The sequence below is a fragment of the Apiospora aurea genome (assembly GCF_038362705.1).
Source record: "Apiospora aurea strain CBS 24483 chromosome Unknown utg000006l_segment0_segment0, whole genome shotgun sequence".
Lineage (NCBI taxonomy): Eukaryota > Fungi > Ascomycota > Sordariomycetes > Amphisphaeriales > Apiosporaceae > Apiospora > Apiospora aurea.
This window is the reverse complement of record NW_027117393.1, coordinates 4,861,593-4,877,298: the sequence shown is the minus strand read 5'-3', so window position 1 is coordinate 4,877,298 and position 15,706 is coordinate 4,861,593. Positions and strand designations below refer to the sequence as shown.

At 54.9% G+C, this 15,706-nt stretch overlaps 8 protein-coding genes across 8 annotated transcripts; 3 read left to right on the top strand and 5 right to left on the bottom strand.

Annotated features, from left to right (window-relative positions):
- Window positions 1–146: 146 nt before the first annotated feature.
- Window positions 147–2,167, top strand: PG986_010089 (alcohol dehydrogenase; the record flags this gene model as incomplete). The annotated part of the gene is made up of 3 exons (XM_066846311.1): window positions 147–641; window positions 738–834; window positions 900–2,167. The coding sequence occupies 3 exons, from the start codon at window positions 147–149 to the stop codon at window positions 2,165–2,167; spliced, it is 1,860 nt and encodes a 619-aa protein (XP_066698709.1).
- A 140-nt stretch (window positions 2,168–2,307) lies between these two features.
- Window positions 2,308–2,874, top strand: PG986_010088 (uncharacterized protein; the record flags this gene model as incomplete). The annotated part of the gene is made up of 1 exon (XM_066846310.1): window positions 2,308–2,874. One exon carries the CDS (start codon window positions 2,308–2,310, stop codon window positions 2,872–2,874), a length of 567 nt encoding a protein of 188 aa, XP_066698708.1.
- A 638-nt stretch (window positions 2,875–3,512) lies between these two features.
- PG986_010087 (uncharacterized protein) lies at window positions 3,513–4,736 on the bottom strand (the record flags this gene model as incomplete). Its single annotated transcript, XM_066846309.1, has 1 exon — window positions 3,513–4,736. The coding sequence occupies one exon, from the start codon at window positions 4,734–4,736 to the stop codon at window positions 3,513–3,515; it is 1,224 nt and encodes a 407-aa protein (XP_066698707.1).
- A 1,203-nt stretch (window positions 4,737–5,939) lies between these two features.
- PG986_010086 (uncharacterized protein) lies at window positions 5,940–7,507 on the top strand (the record flags this gene model as incomplete). The annotated part of the gene is given in 3 exon segments (XM_066846308.1): window positions 5,940–6,419; window positions 6,438–6,447; window positions 7,365–7,507. 3 exon segments carry the CDS (start codon window positions 5,940–5,942, stop codon window positions 7,505–7,507), a joined length of 633 nt encoding a protein of 210 aa, XP_066698706.1.
- Window positions 7,508–7,777: 270 nt separating this feature from the next.
- Window positions 7,778–8,098, bottom strand: PG986_010085 (uncharacterized protein; the record flags this gene model as incomplete). The annotated part of the gene is made up of 1 exon (XM_066846307.1): window positions 7,778–8,098. One exon carries the CDS (start codon window positions 8,096–8,098, stop codon window positions 7,778–7,780), a length of 321 nt encoding a protein of 106 aa, XP_066698705.1.
- Window positions 8,099–9,030: 932 nt separating this feature from the next.
- On the bottom strand, window positions 9,031–9,799 carry PG986_010084 (uncharacterized protein; the record flags this gene model as incomplete). The annotated part of the gene is made up of 3 exons (XM_066846306.1): window positions 9,031–9,375; window positions 9,456–9,650; window positions 9,722–9,799. 3 exons carry the CDS (start codon window positions 9,797–9,799, stop codon window positions 9,031–9,033), a joined length of 618 nt encoding a protein of 205 aa, XP_066698704.1.
- An 832-nt stretch (window positions 9,800–10,631) lies between these two features.
- PG986_010083 (uncharacterized protein) lies at window positions 10,632–10,922 on the bottom strand (the record flags this gene model as incomplete). Its single annotated transcript, XM_066846305.1, has 1 exon — window positions 10,632–10,922. The coding sequence occupies one exon, from the start codon at window positions 10,920–10,922 to the stop codon at window positions 10,632–10,634; it is 291 nt and encodes a 96-aa protein (XP_066698703.1).
- Window positions 10,923–12,722: 1,800 nt separating this feature from the next.
- PG986_010082 (uncharacterized protein) lies at window positions 12,723–14,974 on the bottom strand (the record flags this gene model as incomplete). The annotated part of the gene is made up of 4 exons (XM_066846304.1): window positions 12,723–13,427; window positions 13,479–14,206; window positions 14,267–14,496; window positions 14,571–14,974. 4 exons carry the CDS (start codon window positions 14,972–14,974, stop codon window positions 12,723–12,725), a joined length of 2,067 nt encoding a protein of 688 aa, XP_066698702.1.
- Window positions 14,975–15,706: the final 732 nt, after the last annotated feature.

Sequence of the window (15,706 nt, the reverse complement as noted above, 5' to 3'; positions counted from 1 at the left end):
AGGATATAAGCCCATGGGGATCCCATCCCGCTGGTCGGGCTCTTTCTCTTGTCTCAGCCAGGCTCCCTTCGCTCTTTGTATCTGAGCAGACCGGTTGATCTCCTTGAAGAAGGTTTCCTACCTCCTTCCACACATTCTTTCCCGCCATGCCGCCCTCAAAGCGCTCCTCGCTCCTCTGGACGCTAGCCGCCGCCTCCTCGGTCCTCGGCTTCGCCATCCCGCCCTCCGCGCACCAAGCCCGCCAGATCCGCGACGCCGCGCAGCTGCTCCCGGCCTACGACTACGTCATCGTCGGCGGCGGCACCTCGGGCCTGACGGTCGCGGACCGCCTGACCGAGGACCCAGACGTCACGGTCCTGGTGCTCGAGGCCGGCGCCTTGGCGCCCGACGCAGACGTCCTGCCGATCACCGACGGCGGCACCCGCCGCCAGCCCCGCTACTTCTTCCCGTCGGCGCCGCAGGAGAACCTCGGCGGTAGGAGCATTGATGTTTGGTTGGGCAAGATGGTCGGGGGCAGTTCGGGGGTCAATGCGATGATGACGCTGCGCGGATCGAAGGAGGATTATGATCGGTGGGGGCAGCTGTTTGCGGATAATGCGCAGGATTGGAGCTGGGACGGGATGCTGCCGTACTTCAAGAAGGTAAGTCCGACGAAGAAATGTTGCCTGAAGGACCGAGATTGTGGGCTGACTTTGGGTGAAAATAGGGCCTCACTCTGAACCCCCCCTCCTGCCGAGCTGGCAAAGCGTTTCAACATCTCGACAGACACCTCATACTGGGGCGAGCACTCACCTATCCAAGCGAGCTTCCCGAGCTTCCAGTACCCCGGTCTCGGTAAGTTTCCATCATCGGACAATGTTGGCCCGAAACAACTTGCTAACCACGTCTCGACTGTTCAGACCCCCTGGTCAGTGCCTTCCAAGAGTTGCCCGGCGTGGAGATGATCGTCGACAGCGGCGCCGGTCGTGCGGGTGTCTACTGGTACCCGACCTTCATGGACCCTGTCAAGGTCGAGCGCTCCTTCGCGCTGAACGCCCACTACAGCAACCACCGCGACCGCCCCAACTACCACCTCATGGCCGAGACCGCCGTCCGCCGCGTCCTGCTCGACAAGGGTACCGCCGCCGCCGGCGTCGAGTTCTACACCAAGGCCGGCAACGGCAGCGCCGTCGCCACCGTCAAAGCCGCCAAGGAGATCCTCATGGCCGCCGGCGCCGTGCACACCCCCAAGCTGCTGCAACTAAGCGGCATCGGCCCCCGCAAGGTGCTTGAAGCCGCCGGCCTCGAGACCCTCGTCGACCTCCCCGGCGTCGGCGAGAACTTCCAGGACCACTCCAACGTCGGCGCCCTCATCGCGCTCGAGGGCCTGAAGCAGATCCACCCCAACGCCAACGACCTGACCGCCGACCCGGCCTTCGCGAAATGGGCCGACGACCTCTGGGCCGCGAACCGGACGGGCCCGCACTCCATTGCATATGGCAACATTGCGGGCTGGCTGCCCCTGACCGCGATCGCGCCCGCGCGCTTCTCCGACCTCGCGGCCGAGCTCGAGGCGCAGGACCACTCCGCATACCTCGCCGCCGACGTCGACGCCACCGTCGCGAAGGGCTACGCGGCGCAGATGCAGGGGCTCGCGCGGGCCATGCGCAGCCCCGACACCGTCTTCGCGCGGTACCGCGTCGACCCCACGACGGGCGCGTCGGAGCCGATCCTGAACCAGCCCTTCAGCCGCGGGCACGTGCGCGTCAACGCCCAGGACCCCTTCGGCGCCGACCCCGTCGTCGACTACCGCTCGCTCAGCAACCCGGTCGAGCGCGCCGTCGTCGTCGAGATGGTCAAGTGGTACCGCCGGTTCCACTTCGAGACCTCGCTCAAGGCGCTGGGGCCGAACGAGACGGCGCCGGGCGCGGAGGTGGTCACGGACGAGCAGATTGCGGCTTGGATCCCGACCGCGCTGACGCCGTCGGATTACCACCCGGCAGGCACGGCGGCGCTGATGCCGCGGGAGCTGGGAGGTGTCGTGGATCAGACGCTGCGTGTTTATGGTGTTAAGAACCTTCGTGTTGTGGATGCTAGTATCATGCCCTCGCTGCCGGGCGGTAACACGTGCCAGCCTACGTACGCCATTGCCGAGAAGGCGGCTGATATCATCAAGTCGAACGCTTGATTTAGTAACGAAGGGTTGATTGAAAGATGTATGGGGAATAGGCCTAGCAGATCATACATGATGTACGCTCTGTGCGGTAGCTCATCAAGCCCCTAGGATGATAAAGGGGAAGTTAATTAGATATTAGCCAATACTTAGCAATGTTGGCTCTAATACAAAGACTAATTCCAATTCCAACAGTATGCACAATCGAGCAAGTCCTTGGATACGAAAACCAGAATATGCCTGAGACATCCAGTCTGGGCCAGTCCCAGGATCAAAGCCATTGTCATCCAGGCGTCCCGTGCGGCCACGTGATTGGGAGCAAATGCTTCGCCGCGTGGGCGCAGATATCGAAACAGTGCCCCATCTGCCGAAAGGATGTCGCCTGCAGCAGTTGTCACGAGAAGGTTCCGGCACCATTATGCTCTCCATTTAAGACCAACCAGGATGGTGTATACAGTTTCTTCCCATACGATGCCATCCTCCAGTACATCCCCAAGACCGAAAGCGAGTGGGATAGCCCCCCGGGGAAGATTTATTGTGGCAAATGTGTCAGCGAGCAGGCGGTGGTGCTGATGGCCTCCACCTTGATCGGCAACCTCGACTGCAGCTTATGTCTGGACAAGAGCATCTGGTTCTGGTCACGCGAATCGTTCGATCAGCACCGAGCGGTGAGGCAGCAAGCCGCCGATGCTTTCTTCCGAAGTCGTCTGCTGGATGTGTAGGATCTCGTACGTCCTCCCGTCGAAGGGATGCGGCCGTCCGAGTACGCCGAGGAATACGCCTCGTGGATCGAGACGTGGAAGCGAGAAAATTCCAAGGAACTGCGCACCAAACCGTGGGTAGTAAGCCTTCGACGCCGCATGTTTGGTACTTGCCTTTTTACTGGAGACGTGGCCGACGCGCTGTCGCACCAAGATCTAATTGACATGAGCTTGCTCTCCATGATCATTACTCGGATGTGTTATACGGTCGAGAACAACCAGGCTTGGTTTACGGGCATTGATGAGGCGATGTCATTAACATAAGGGGCCATGTTTACTCTTCCCGCCCACCTTTAGTTAGAGTCGTGATGTACGTGATATTGCTTGTGAATCTTAAGCTGATCTGTCCATCTGTTATGAATACAAATCGCAGATAGAAAGTAGCTCACTGCAGTGTAATTAAAGATATCTTCCTATTTGAAGCCCGTTTGTTTTTGGTCTTTGACTTTTGTCTTCGGCAAGTGGAAGATGCAACCTGGGTAGAAGGTGGGGATAAGAGAGATACCAAAATTGCTGAAAACCCCGTCTCCTTCTACTTTACGTGCTTACACTCGTGCCACTTATATCAGCCCGCTACCTTTTCACCACTTACCTGTGACTTACCCCTCCATTACCACATCCCCGTCGTCCTCATCCTGTTCTATTACCGCATCCCCGTTTCGGATCGCCGCCTGCAGGCTCTCCTCCTTCAACGCCCCGTACTCCAGCGCCTGCTGCCGCAACTGCATCAACGCCAATATCAGCGCCGTGAGATACTGCACCTCGTCGAGCGGCCCCACGGCCGCGTTGAAGTCCGGCTCCAGCAGCGCCCACTGCGCCGCGTCCACGTACACGTCATCGCCCTCGTCCGGCAGCCGCTCGAGCCGCTCCGTCGCGAGCCCGTACCGCGCCGCCTCGCGCAGCTTGTGCTTGACGGCCCCGATGAGCCCGACGCCCGGCTGCAACCCCTCGCTCTGCTGCTGCACCATGGTCTCCTGACCGTCGGCCAGCAGCCGGCCCGCGGCCTCGCCCGCGTTGCCCTCCGACAGGTACCCGTTGTCCGACGTCAGGACGTCCGGGAACCGCTGCGCCTCGCCCATGTGCCGGTGGTCGACGACGTTGGTGCACCCGACGCGCAGCGGGGTCCCCGCGGCCGGGTCCGCCTCCGTCACGTACACCATGGGCGCGTGGTCGGGCGTCTGCGGCACCAGCAGCTCGAGCTGGTCCGCGACGTTCTGGCGCTGCAGCTGGAAGGGGTTGACGGCGAAGTTGGCGGCGTCGGCGCCGGGGACGCGGGACAGGACGAAGGCGACGTGGACCTGGCCCAGGAGGACCTCGTTGCCCGTCTCGAGGATGCGGTTGGCGGTGCAGGCGTCCAGGTCGGGCCAGCGCTCGCCCCAGGTGGCGCTGCGCAGGTTCGACCTGGCCTCGATCGTCAGCCGGTACTGGGAGTTAGGGTTGGAGGGCGGGACCTCGACGCGCTGGGGCTCGCCGTACCGCCAGCTGATACCGTTGGAGCCCGCGTAGAGGGCCTCGGTCAAGTGGCACATGTGCAGCCAGTCCGCCTTCACCCACATGGGCGGCCTGATGATGGCGTTTCGCACGTCGGCCTGGCTTACCTCGGAATATTCTTGGCCGGTGGCTTTGGCCAGTGCTTCACTCTCGGCAAAGCTCCAGTGGTTAAACAGCGCCGCATTGAACCCCGACACGGTGCTCGTGCCATAGACCAGGTTGCCATTGGTACCGGGAACCTCCGTCGTGGCAGAGCCCGCAGGGAGTTGCAGAGCCAGCTGCACGAGCCGTACGGCCTCGTCCCCGATCTGTTCCATGAGTTCCGGAGTCATATTTTCTGGAACCGGGTGTGGTTGGTTGATATTGTTGTTATTATTGTTGGAATCAGACATGATGGAGTTGGGTATCATAAAAAAGGGAGGGGAGGCGATATGTGGTGTTTTGGAGTTCTCAGAGTTGCGTCGGTGATACTTCAGAGTAATGTCGATCCCGAACTGATACTTCCATCTCAGAGAGATCGCGGTTCTTTAAATATGGCCCGTATGGGCGGAACGGTAGTATTGATGCATTTTGAACGAGGCCTTTGTTCAGTCAGCACATATACCTCCTGGGCGTTGATATGAACAATGGCATTGTAATTAATCTGTGCCTGAGTTGCAGTAAACAAGCCTTTTGCTCGCGGAGCACAGACACTAGCTATGAAGCTATGTAGTAGTTAGGTAGCGAGGATTTATTTCCAGGTCTATGTTGCAAAACGTTAATATTGAAAGACAAACAAAGATAGATATGGGGACACAGTGACTGCATAACTGAATTTACCTGGGCGCATGAGCATTGAAAAAGTTGCCAATATCGACTAGCTTTCGTAAGCGTGGGGGAAGTTGACGAAGGGAAGACCAAATTAAATTGATCGAATGTTGCCAAACCGCCAAAACAAAAAGAAAAAAAAAGAGAGAAAGAGAGAGAAAAAGAAAAGGAATAAAAAAGACGCTCCCAAACGGGATCAAAAGAAAAAGTGACCGCAGAGGGAGTTGAACCCTCTTGCCTTTAAGTATATGAATAAGAATACTACCGCTAGGCTACACCGGCCCGGTCAAGGGAGATCTCTGTCAAATAGATTTATAAACCCTAGTTTTGGCTACGTTACTGCCGGGGGAAAAGGTGGGGTTGACGAGTGAGTTGGCATGGTAAGGTTTGGTGGCGGAATGGGTCGTTGAGCAAGTTACCCCCTCAAGGCCGCATCACCAAAAACGCAGAAGCCAGAAAAAGAGTGTGAACAATTGGACCGGACAGTTATTACAATTTGCTTGTTCCCAAAAGGTCAGATAAAGGAGTCCTGGATCCTATGCCTTTGTTGTCGTGGTAATGTCCTTGAACTACACGGTTGCTCCCGACCCGAAGCGGGTACCTCTTTGACATAAGCCACATATAAGAACCCCCTTGAAGCTCCCTCCTTATTCCAACAACTGCATCACCAATTACAGCCACTTCTTCATAACCACGCTTCCACAATTTACAGTTTCCACTTGATCACCATGGCCTCCGACAAATTCGCTTCCCCACCCCCTCCCCCCAAGCCCGCCGGCAGCGAGCAAATCGCCCTTGACCGCCTCCCCACCTTCGAAGTGGAATGGGACGGCCACCCGTGCCGGCTGGTGGTGCGGGTGCTGCTGACGCCCGACCGGGCCGAGATCAAGCACGCGGCGGACTGCCAGGAGAGCGGCCAGCACGTCCGCTCCGACGCCGACATGATCAAGATGTGGATCTTCTACATGGGCACCGTCTGCCTGCACAACGGCCTCGTGACCGAGCAGCAGGCCAACGCCATCATGGACATGTCCGGCCTCAACACCACGCCGGGGTTCTGGTGGTCGTACCGCGGGCCCGCGGGCAGGGAGAAGACGCTGCCCGAGGACGACCCCAAGGAGGGCAGCCCGTTCGTGCTCGATATTGACATGTTCCGCGCCGCGATGGGGGCGACGGTGCAGCCGATGGGGGATACAAAGATCATCAAGGTGGAAGAGCTTAACTAGCGCGGTTCAGGTAAGTTGTTCCGTGTGTGACTCTAACGAGGAAACCATTATTAGTAAAGGTAAGTAAATTTAGGAGAACAAATTGAGCTATGAAATCTACATTTCGAATGTCTCAGGATAGCATGATTCGAATATTTGTGTATCTGTCTATAATTGTGCGAGAGGCTCTGTCAATCTAGATATCTTTCCCCCAAAGCCCCATCAAGATCCTTCTGCATTTCCCACGTACAAGCCAGTCGCGGCGTATTGATATCCGATTCCTCAAACCCGACAGCCGTCCAGCAATCGTACATATCCCTGCCCTCGAGTAAGTAGGTGCAGCAGATGTCTATCTCCCCATCAAGGCCGACGACGCTGTTCGACCCATGATCGCACGGGTTGCTGGAATGACCGACCCCCATCCGCATCGGCGTACCCCACGCCGTCGATCACCTCAGCCTGGAACGTCATGTGAGTAGTCCTCGCGAGCAGGTCCCAAGACAAACGAATTACAGAAGCCAGAGAACGGGTACGCGACGAATTGACCCAGAACACACACCAACAAGGCCTGGTTGCCGATAGGCGAGATAAAGAAAGTATCAAACACCATGCCTTTCTTCTTGCGCCTCTGGTTGTAGGACTCAATGAGAAAACAGGAGGTGGCTGACTATCTCTAATGCAGGGCTTTGTTATGACAAACGGCAATGTCCACCACAAACGGGCCTTCCCGACCCGAGGCGGATGGCTGTTTCATAAAGCTTCTCTCTCTTAGACATTCCATCAACATATTTCTCGTCTTCTTCCATCAAACGCCATGGCAACTCCTTCCACTTCCACCCCCACTCCCCTGCCCACCGGCCTCTTCGAAGTCGAATTCCAAGACCACCCCTGCCGCCTCGTCGTGCAAGGCCTCCTGACCCCGACCACTGCCCCGCCCGCCCCCACCAGTACCACAACCTGTGGCCCGACAGCGACCTCGTGCACATGTGGGTGTACTGGATGGCGACGGGCGGCCTGACCACGGCCTCGCGACCGAGGCGCAGGCCAACGCCGTCATCGCCCTGACGCGCCCGAACCCGAAGATCTGGTGACGGTACCAGGGCGTGTCGGGGCTGCATGGGAAGACGAGCATCGTCAAGGTGGAAGAGGTGAACTAGATGGTGTCGGTAAGTCATCCTTACGGCCCGAACGTGCAAAACACTGGGCAGGTAATTAATGGAAGTAACTATCGGGGAAGAATTTGAACTATCAACGAAATAAGTCTAAAAATAGCATGGATGTGAATGTACCAAGTGTGAAAGAACCTGCAAATCTAGATATCCTCTAGCCGAAGCACCGGTCAATTTCCCTCTGTTGCAGCATCATGTTGTATTCGGCCCAAGCGCCTCTAAACGCTTGTCGTACGACACGTCCCACGTGCTACAGCACCCAGTAACTAGGCGGGCGTCATGGAAGGTCCCATGTTCGCTCCGTGTGGGCTTGTTCCGGTTCTTGCACCCTTCGCCGTGGGCGTACGGGGCCGTCGCGGGCTTGTTGTACATGGTTTTGGGATCGACGCCGAGGTTTGGGGAGCTCCGCATGTAATAGGCGAGGATGGCCCATGGGCGCCTCGGGCGTTGCGGGATTCTTGATGGGCAGCAGTCGGCTTGACACAGAGAGGACGCAGGGCGCCATCGGCACATTTCGGCTGGGCTGGGTTGGATGCCCTGTTTCCAGATGGCGGCGAAGCATTTGCGGGCTACGAAGGCGAAGGTGCAGCCGGAGGCGAGGGCGAAGTCTGTCTGCTTCTGGAAGGGGTTCGTGAGATGAGACTCCCTCACACGTCACCTATACATGCATCTTCTGGGTCAGGAAATATGATGCTGTCAGATGCTGGGTGAAGGGCAGTATTGCACTGGCAACTATCCACATACCAGCTTTCCTGTGCTTCTGGTACCATAGGGAGTTCAGTTAAGGCTATGGGTGCAATGGGTGTAGGACCATAACAAATGCAAGGTCGGTTCTGCAAGTTCGGTACTATAAATCCGGTACCGCAAGTCCGGTATTGCAAATTCGGTACTGTATGTTTAATACTGCAAATGCAGTATTGCAAGTTCGGTTCGACAAATTCGGTTCTGCGAACTTGCGGGGACATCCCCCGGGTTTTCTATTTTAACACCTAGGCAACCGCTCCATTGGGACACCCCGGGGAAGGAGCATTGTGAACAACAGCGGGTCTTCTACACCTGTCCTTCACATGTCATGACCAAGGCACACAAGACATCCAAGCAAATACCAGGTAGGATCCATGTAAAAGGAACACGTCAAGGCAGTCACAAGGCCACAAAGAGCAATAAGTATGTGCTATGGATGGATGTATTCATGAAGTCATATCTAGAATCCTGAGAGAAGTGGACAGGAATGTTCCCCTGCCAAAACCTAAGAAACCCCATGCTTTCATCGTATCTCATAAAAGCAGAAACCGAAAATGCCATCCTCCATAACGAAAAGTGAGCGCAATAACCAGTCGAATGTAAAACCCATGGCATCACATCCATCCAGAATGAGAGTGAAAACCAAGTGCTATCGTGCTTCCCAAACCGGGGGTTGTTGATCATGAGATTACGAAAGGTGTTTAGGCCTCAGACTCCTCCCGAAGCTGCTTCTCGGCAGCAGCGTCAGCGTCGGAATCATCCTCAATGGCGGCCTCCTCAGCGGCCAGCTTGGAGGGAGCGGTGCGCTTGGTCCGCTTGGTGGGGGTCTCGTCGACATCGTCGTTGTCGCTGTCGGCCTTGCGCTTGGTGCCAGTCGACTTGGTGCCCTTGGGGGTCTTGGCCGGGGCAGGAGACGAAGTCGGGGTGGCGACGCCATCGCCATCGGCGCCAGCAGAGACCTGGGCGAACTTCTGCTTGAGCTTGCCCCACTTGTTGCTGGCGGTCTTGGTAGTGTTGGTGACGTCCAGTGCGACCATGCGGTTGTACTAAATAAGGCAGCCGTAAAAGTCAATGGTCGGTTCGTATTAGAGAGTGCCAGAAAGAAAGAAACTTCGGTAATACTTACGTCGGGGCTCATGGCATCCTTGAAGCACAGCCAGGCGAGGCCGGCGAGCTTACACTCGCCCTCGTTCAGCTCGGCCAGCTTCGACTGGGCGGCGGCGGCCAGAACCTTCTGCTTGATCTTGCCCCATTTGTTGGAGGCGGTCTTCTTGGTGTTGATGCCGGCAATACGGGCAAGCTTGTCGAAGTCAACCGAGACCTGTTGTTATTGTTCGCTTGAGATTAGCTGATGAAGTAAGAGAATGACAGTGAGGATCCATGTTTTCCTACCTCCTTGAGGTTGATGGAGTGCAAGGCACCGACCATGAGCTCAATGTCACCGGCGGAGAATGCTTCCTGAGCGGCCATGGTGATGGATGAGGTTGATGAGATTGATGAGTGTGTATGAAGAATGATGTATTGGACGAAAGAATGATGGCGATAAAGATGGTGGTGGGTGGAATGGCTAAGGGAAACAAAAGATGTTGCCGTGGTCGTGGGAGGTTGGAGGCTCGAGGACCAAGCTGCCAAATTTGTAGCGGCTGGCGGGCAGAAGTGGGCAGAAGCGGGAGCCGTGGTCGTGTGAATGGGAATGTCCGCGACGACTGTAGGGCTAGGAAACAATCGAAGTGAGAGGTGAAAGGGCCGTCGAGGTTAAGGGGCCGACGAGTTAGGGTCGTGGCAGACACGGCTTCACCTCTGCGTCACCTGGAAAGCTGACCTTATCACGGGAGACTTGTTTATTGTTCTTCTGGCTTTCCAAAAACACGCACTGTCTGCTACGTAGACTGGTGCCCATACCCAATTCGCAATATTCCGTAAGCCACAGCGCATGGACGCAGCATACATACGTCTCCCATTGGCATTTCAACAATCGCACCCCCAGCTCGCAAAGATGGCTCGGCGAGAAGAAGACATTGAACCTCAAAAACAGAAATACAAATATCGTAGCAGAGAGTCACGTATTAAGCTGCCACAAATCGATGAATACGCCAACAATTAATACATAATCCAAAGAATTCTGTCATGCCCTTGTACCTTGATGCAAGCTTCTCATATCTGCTTTCAGTGTTGATCCTGATGAGGTGTTCATGCAGTGGGATGGGGTGCTAGCTTGCTTGATACCAAGTTAGTTTAATATCATATCAATCTAGGCCGAGTCCCTCTCCTCTTCACTTGAAGGCCACAGATGAACAGCACGTCATACTGGGTGCCACACTCTTTTTGCTTCCTCTTCATAAGGCTTAAGAAAGGAATCGAGCTCCTTCTTGAAACCCTTGAAATACTCAACCGAGAGGGGTATCACCTCCCGGCTTTTACCCATGGCCGTGGCCAGCTGTTTCAGGCTCCCGTCATCGTCGAACATCACCCACTCTTGCGAGCCTTCCAAGTGCTCCAATCGTTTCGAAACCAGGTCCTTCAAGGTGTTCCCATGGTTATCCTTCTCCGTGGGGCTGAAGCCATTGTCAACCAGGCCCTTCACCGCCGTCATGCACGCAGCATAGTGCAGGCCAAGTCGCCCATGACAATCTCTGATCTCCGTTGATTGCTTCTCATTTGTTAACAATTCGATGGTATATATGTTACTGAATCCAAATGCCATGTCATAAAGGCTCATGACAGATAGGTGAAATGCAGTTCGCCCCTGGTTATCCTGTACAGTCGGGTCGGCACCCGCCTTAAGCAAGCATCTCACCAATTCTGTGCCAGAGGGGTTGAACGAGGCATAATGGAGAGGGGTCAAGCCTGAGATATCCCTGGAGTTGACATTGATTCCTTTGCCAATCAACAATTCCATTGACGGTTCGTATTTGTCGGGTTGAAGAGCGATAAAATGAAGCAGAGTTTGCCCGCGGGGACCGGCAACCGTTGGGTCTGCTCCGAGCTCAACGAGACGAGCCACAACCTCATTCGAAGATTCCCAATAGTTCTGGCATACCGACATCAGAGGTGTCATTCCACAGCCGCCCATAGTGTCCACTGGAATGCCACTTGAGACGTATGCTCCCACCGCCTCCCCATTTTGCGGGAAGTGTAAAGGGGTAAAACCCTCATTGTCCTGTGTGTGGATGTCCGCTTCATTCTCCAACAGTACATTGATAACGTCCAAGTTCATATGGAACAAAGGTGTGCGGCCCTTATAGTCTCTGGCCCTTACATCTGCTCCATGATTCATAAGAAGTTCGCAAGCCACTTTCTGAGATATTGCTGGTCTTTCGTAGGGGTTGTTCCAAATGCTCCTCCGCATCGTGCGTCGCTCAGACCTAAAAACCCAGTCCCAGCCCCAGCAGAGGTGTAGAGCCGATCCATAGCAGTTCGGAGCCCCTAAGTCTGCTCCCATCGCCATGAATTGAGAGCAGCATTCCGCCCCGCCGTGAAATATAGCTCTGAGCAAGGGAACATTGGTGTGAAAGGGGTTTGTTCTTTCTCCTTCGCCACCATAGGGATATGTCGTTAAGCTGGCGCCCTTTTCGACAAACAACAAGATTAATCTTTTCAGCTCCGACGTGGGGTATTTGCCGTATACTTCAGATACTCGTGCCAATAGGTAGGATGGTTCATCGCGCCCTGCCAATTCCGCTTGAAGGAAATGGTCATGGGGATCGGCTCCCAGCCGGAGAAGAGCCTCAGCAAGCTGGAACTGTCTCAAATATACGGCAACCCGCAACAGGGAGACATCCTTTGTGCGCTCGTCAAAATCCAAATAGCTCGAGTCCTCCTGCACGAGCTTCTTGACAAGCTGTGTAAGGTGTAATTCCATCATGTAAGCGGCGTTGCAGAGTGGAGTGTTATAACCTCGAACGTCCACACGACCAAAGATTCAGCCCAGTATTGTCTTGTCAAAAGGGGCGTCACCATTATCGAACCAGTTTCGCAACATGGGGCCTGATTTGAAAAGGGTTTGGCATCGGCCATCAATCTGAAGGTCTGAGCACTTTGATTCCAACACATGGATACGCCAATGTGAACAACAGTACGAATAGAAACTGTGCTCCTGCACGAACATACTTGTAAAGCATTGGCTGGCGCTCTCGAAGAATTGCTTACGCGGGTTTGGTTTTTCACCAAGCCAGGTTCTGGAAGCGAGGTGTCCTTCCACTTTGGTTTGTAGCTCTTGACATTCAGCGAAGGTGAGATATGTCAAATAGCAATCGCCCAAGACTGCGTGGGCGATCTGCAGCGGGATTGAATTGCGCCAGACGTTAGGAATATGGTTGGCTATATCCAGAGTCAGACACTCTGGCGGCGAGTATGGGGATCGAAGGAACTCCCGGACTGTTTGATGCAAGAATTAGACTCTGTTCTCGTATATCGAGAGCATGAGACCACACTCACGCCGAATCGCTTTCTCGAAATCGTCCGAACTCTCCAAATCGAGGTCTTTTGCCGATTTGGTGTCGCGCTTGGCGTTGAGTGCCTCGTTCATTTCTTCCAGGGCCAACGGCCTAGAAGCAGCGAGAACGAAGCAGAATGCTCTAAAAGCGAATGCTTTATCTTGAGCCCTTTGAAGGATCCTCTCATACGCATCTTCGACGGATGTAGGAAGTGTCTGCAGAGTCTCGTCAATCCCAGTCTCGGTCCTCTTGAATGACCCCCCTTCCAAGTAGTCGAAGACCAAGTATACCCAAAGATATGTTCGATGGGGGATACCAAGAAGACGATGCTCCAAATGCTCAGTCAGGGTGTCCTTTAGACCGCATGACTTGCTGAAAATCTTCACCCGGTGCTTGATGACAATGTTGATCTCGTCTGATATGACAGAGAGCTCGCTTTCTCCGGGAATCCGGATAGTAGGGTGTTCTTCGTGCCGATTGGCGAAGCTCGAGGTGATGACTTCGTACGGCCGACTAGTCATGACCAATTTGAGTGTGGTCCCTTGCGGGAAGGGCTTTCCTCCGAAGACTTCTCGCACACATCCTGCAAGTCGCCGTCTGTCTTCATCCCGACACTCGTCAAGGGCGTCAAGGACGCAGATGACTTGACCGGCTTCGGGGTCCTGTAGTATGGAGCTGAAGGCGGATTAAAGAGAAGTGACCCTTTTCGTTACGGACCAGTAGTCTTTGATATTTCTCATCAAGGATGGCCTCTTCTTCAAGAGCTGATGAATGATGGCGCAAAGGGCCTGCTGCAGGGTATGCTGTACTTGATCCTTGAAGAAAAAGTAGCAGATCGTGGCGGCTGATGCTGTCGCGGGCAGATGCTCGTCGACCAAGAATTTCGCGAGCACCGACTTTCCACATCCAGGATCGGCTGATATCAGCAGTGGCCCCGAGGCCCGCTTCTCCCACTCGAGGTAGTTGCTGTGTTGCAAGAGCCACTTGCAGGTACCGTCAAGGCGCTGTGCGACGAGTGCTTTCCAATCTGCGTAATCCTGCTGGCCTTCAGTGAAGACTCCGAGGCAGTCCTGCTCTCCCTTGGCCAAGGCTCTTCGTTCAGCCGTTTCTGAGAGTTTCAGTTGCTGGGACATGATATCGTGGCTCTTCGCGGCAATGTCTCTGTCTTCCCTTGCCACTAAGAGCTGTTCCCGGCTGATATGGAGGAAGGATTCGAGAAGATCCACCGTCCGTGCGGAGTCGATTCGAAGTCTCGAGATGGTCTCCTGGCCTTGGGCCGTGCCCATTTGCTCAGCATTGCGAGATACGACCATCTCGGTCTCCTTGACCGACTTGAGCATAGCTTCCCACCCATCCAGATCAAGCATGCTCCGAACAACCTGCCTAGTCTTAGAGTAGTGGACCTGTATAACGCACTGCGAAATATATTCAATGATTTGACCTATTCCCAGAGGTTAATAATGATTTTAACAATATAAAGATAGACGGGGAAATCACTTACCATATAATCGGACAACGTCCGGCTTGTTCGCTTTGACGAGCGGATCCAACACGGCAGATGGCACGGGATGGAACAACACCCGCTCGAAGGCCGCATAGTACTCCATTCTCGAAGTTAAATATACGAAACCATCCTGCATGGCCGTCGTCGAGTCCGTCAGGTTCTCGACAAAGGGGAGAGCGAAGCATATCCCAGCCCACACGGCCGAGGCTTCAGGGGAAACCCTTTTTCTTGCCCCCAGAGCAGGGTCGGTCAGTCATCATCAGGAGCTGGAAAGTGTGGTGGGAGAGGGGGGGATACGCACTTCACGGCTGCGTCAATGATACCCTTCACGCTCGAGAGAACCTTGGTCGTACTGGCAACTATCTCGATCACGCGACCCTGTCGTCCACCATCCTCGACGCGCCGCAGCCCCTGTTCTGCCACAGCTTGCATCTGCGCCCTTCGCTCGACCGGCCGCTCATCGAGCTGCGGGAAACCGTGGTCTTGCTTTAGAAGAACTTCTTCGTATTCCAGGATGAGGTCGCGCTTGCGGGACTTGAGCTGCTCGTAAGCAACATCCCATAGGCTTGGTGAGGCATGGTCAGACTCAGAGTGGGCATTTACTGCCGACACCACAACTTCCGGAACACTTGTTGTTTTGCCCAAAGCAGCCGAGCACGGTTTCTTCTTGCCCACAAATCTGGAAAGCCGGTCACGAAAGCCCATAGCGGCAAGGGAGTATATTAGTCCGGACAGGTGTGTTCGGCAAACGGTTCTGCACGAGGTTTTGAGGCTGCTGCTGCTTTGCTCACGCGAGGACGTGGCAGAGTAAGCCGGGTGGAATTACCCGCTATGCTGGACCATCGAAATATTTGGAGTCAGCGCTCGAGGGACGCCCGGTCTACACTGAAACCAGAATCGATGTGTGTTCGGCGCTTAGAATTGCGTTTGTTCCGAACTATGCTGTTGTACCGATCTTTGAATGTCCGGGCAGTGTTTTCTTTTTAATGAACAAGTGGAAGACAGTGGACTCGTATGTTGATCCCGCAGATGTTAGGGTTGATGGCGCCGCGAACGGGGATGAAACAATAAAGTGAGGGGAAATGGACGATATCGCCTTGACCCGATCCTACTGTAAATGAGGAGCAGCACGCCTCAATCTTCAGATCCAATCAGCGCGACGGCGGTAAATTGGGTGACCATATGCCAGACCAACGTGCATGATGTGCTACCCGAACAGGCGGGCCGCCGGTCGTCACACCGTGTGACAACGTCTTGCATTGGTCCTGGCTTGCCCCATTCAAGGGACTGCCGAGTCAACATCAAATCAGTATCACGACAGATATGAGCAACTACAGTCGCGATCAACAGTATACGAGGACCATTATCATATAAAAGCTACCGATACTATCAAACCCCTAAACGCCACGCCCCTATTTTTAAGTTAAGAATGCCACC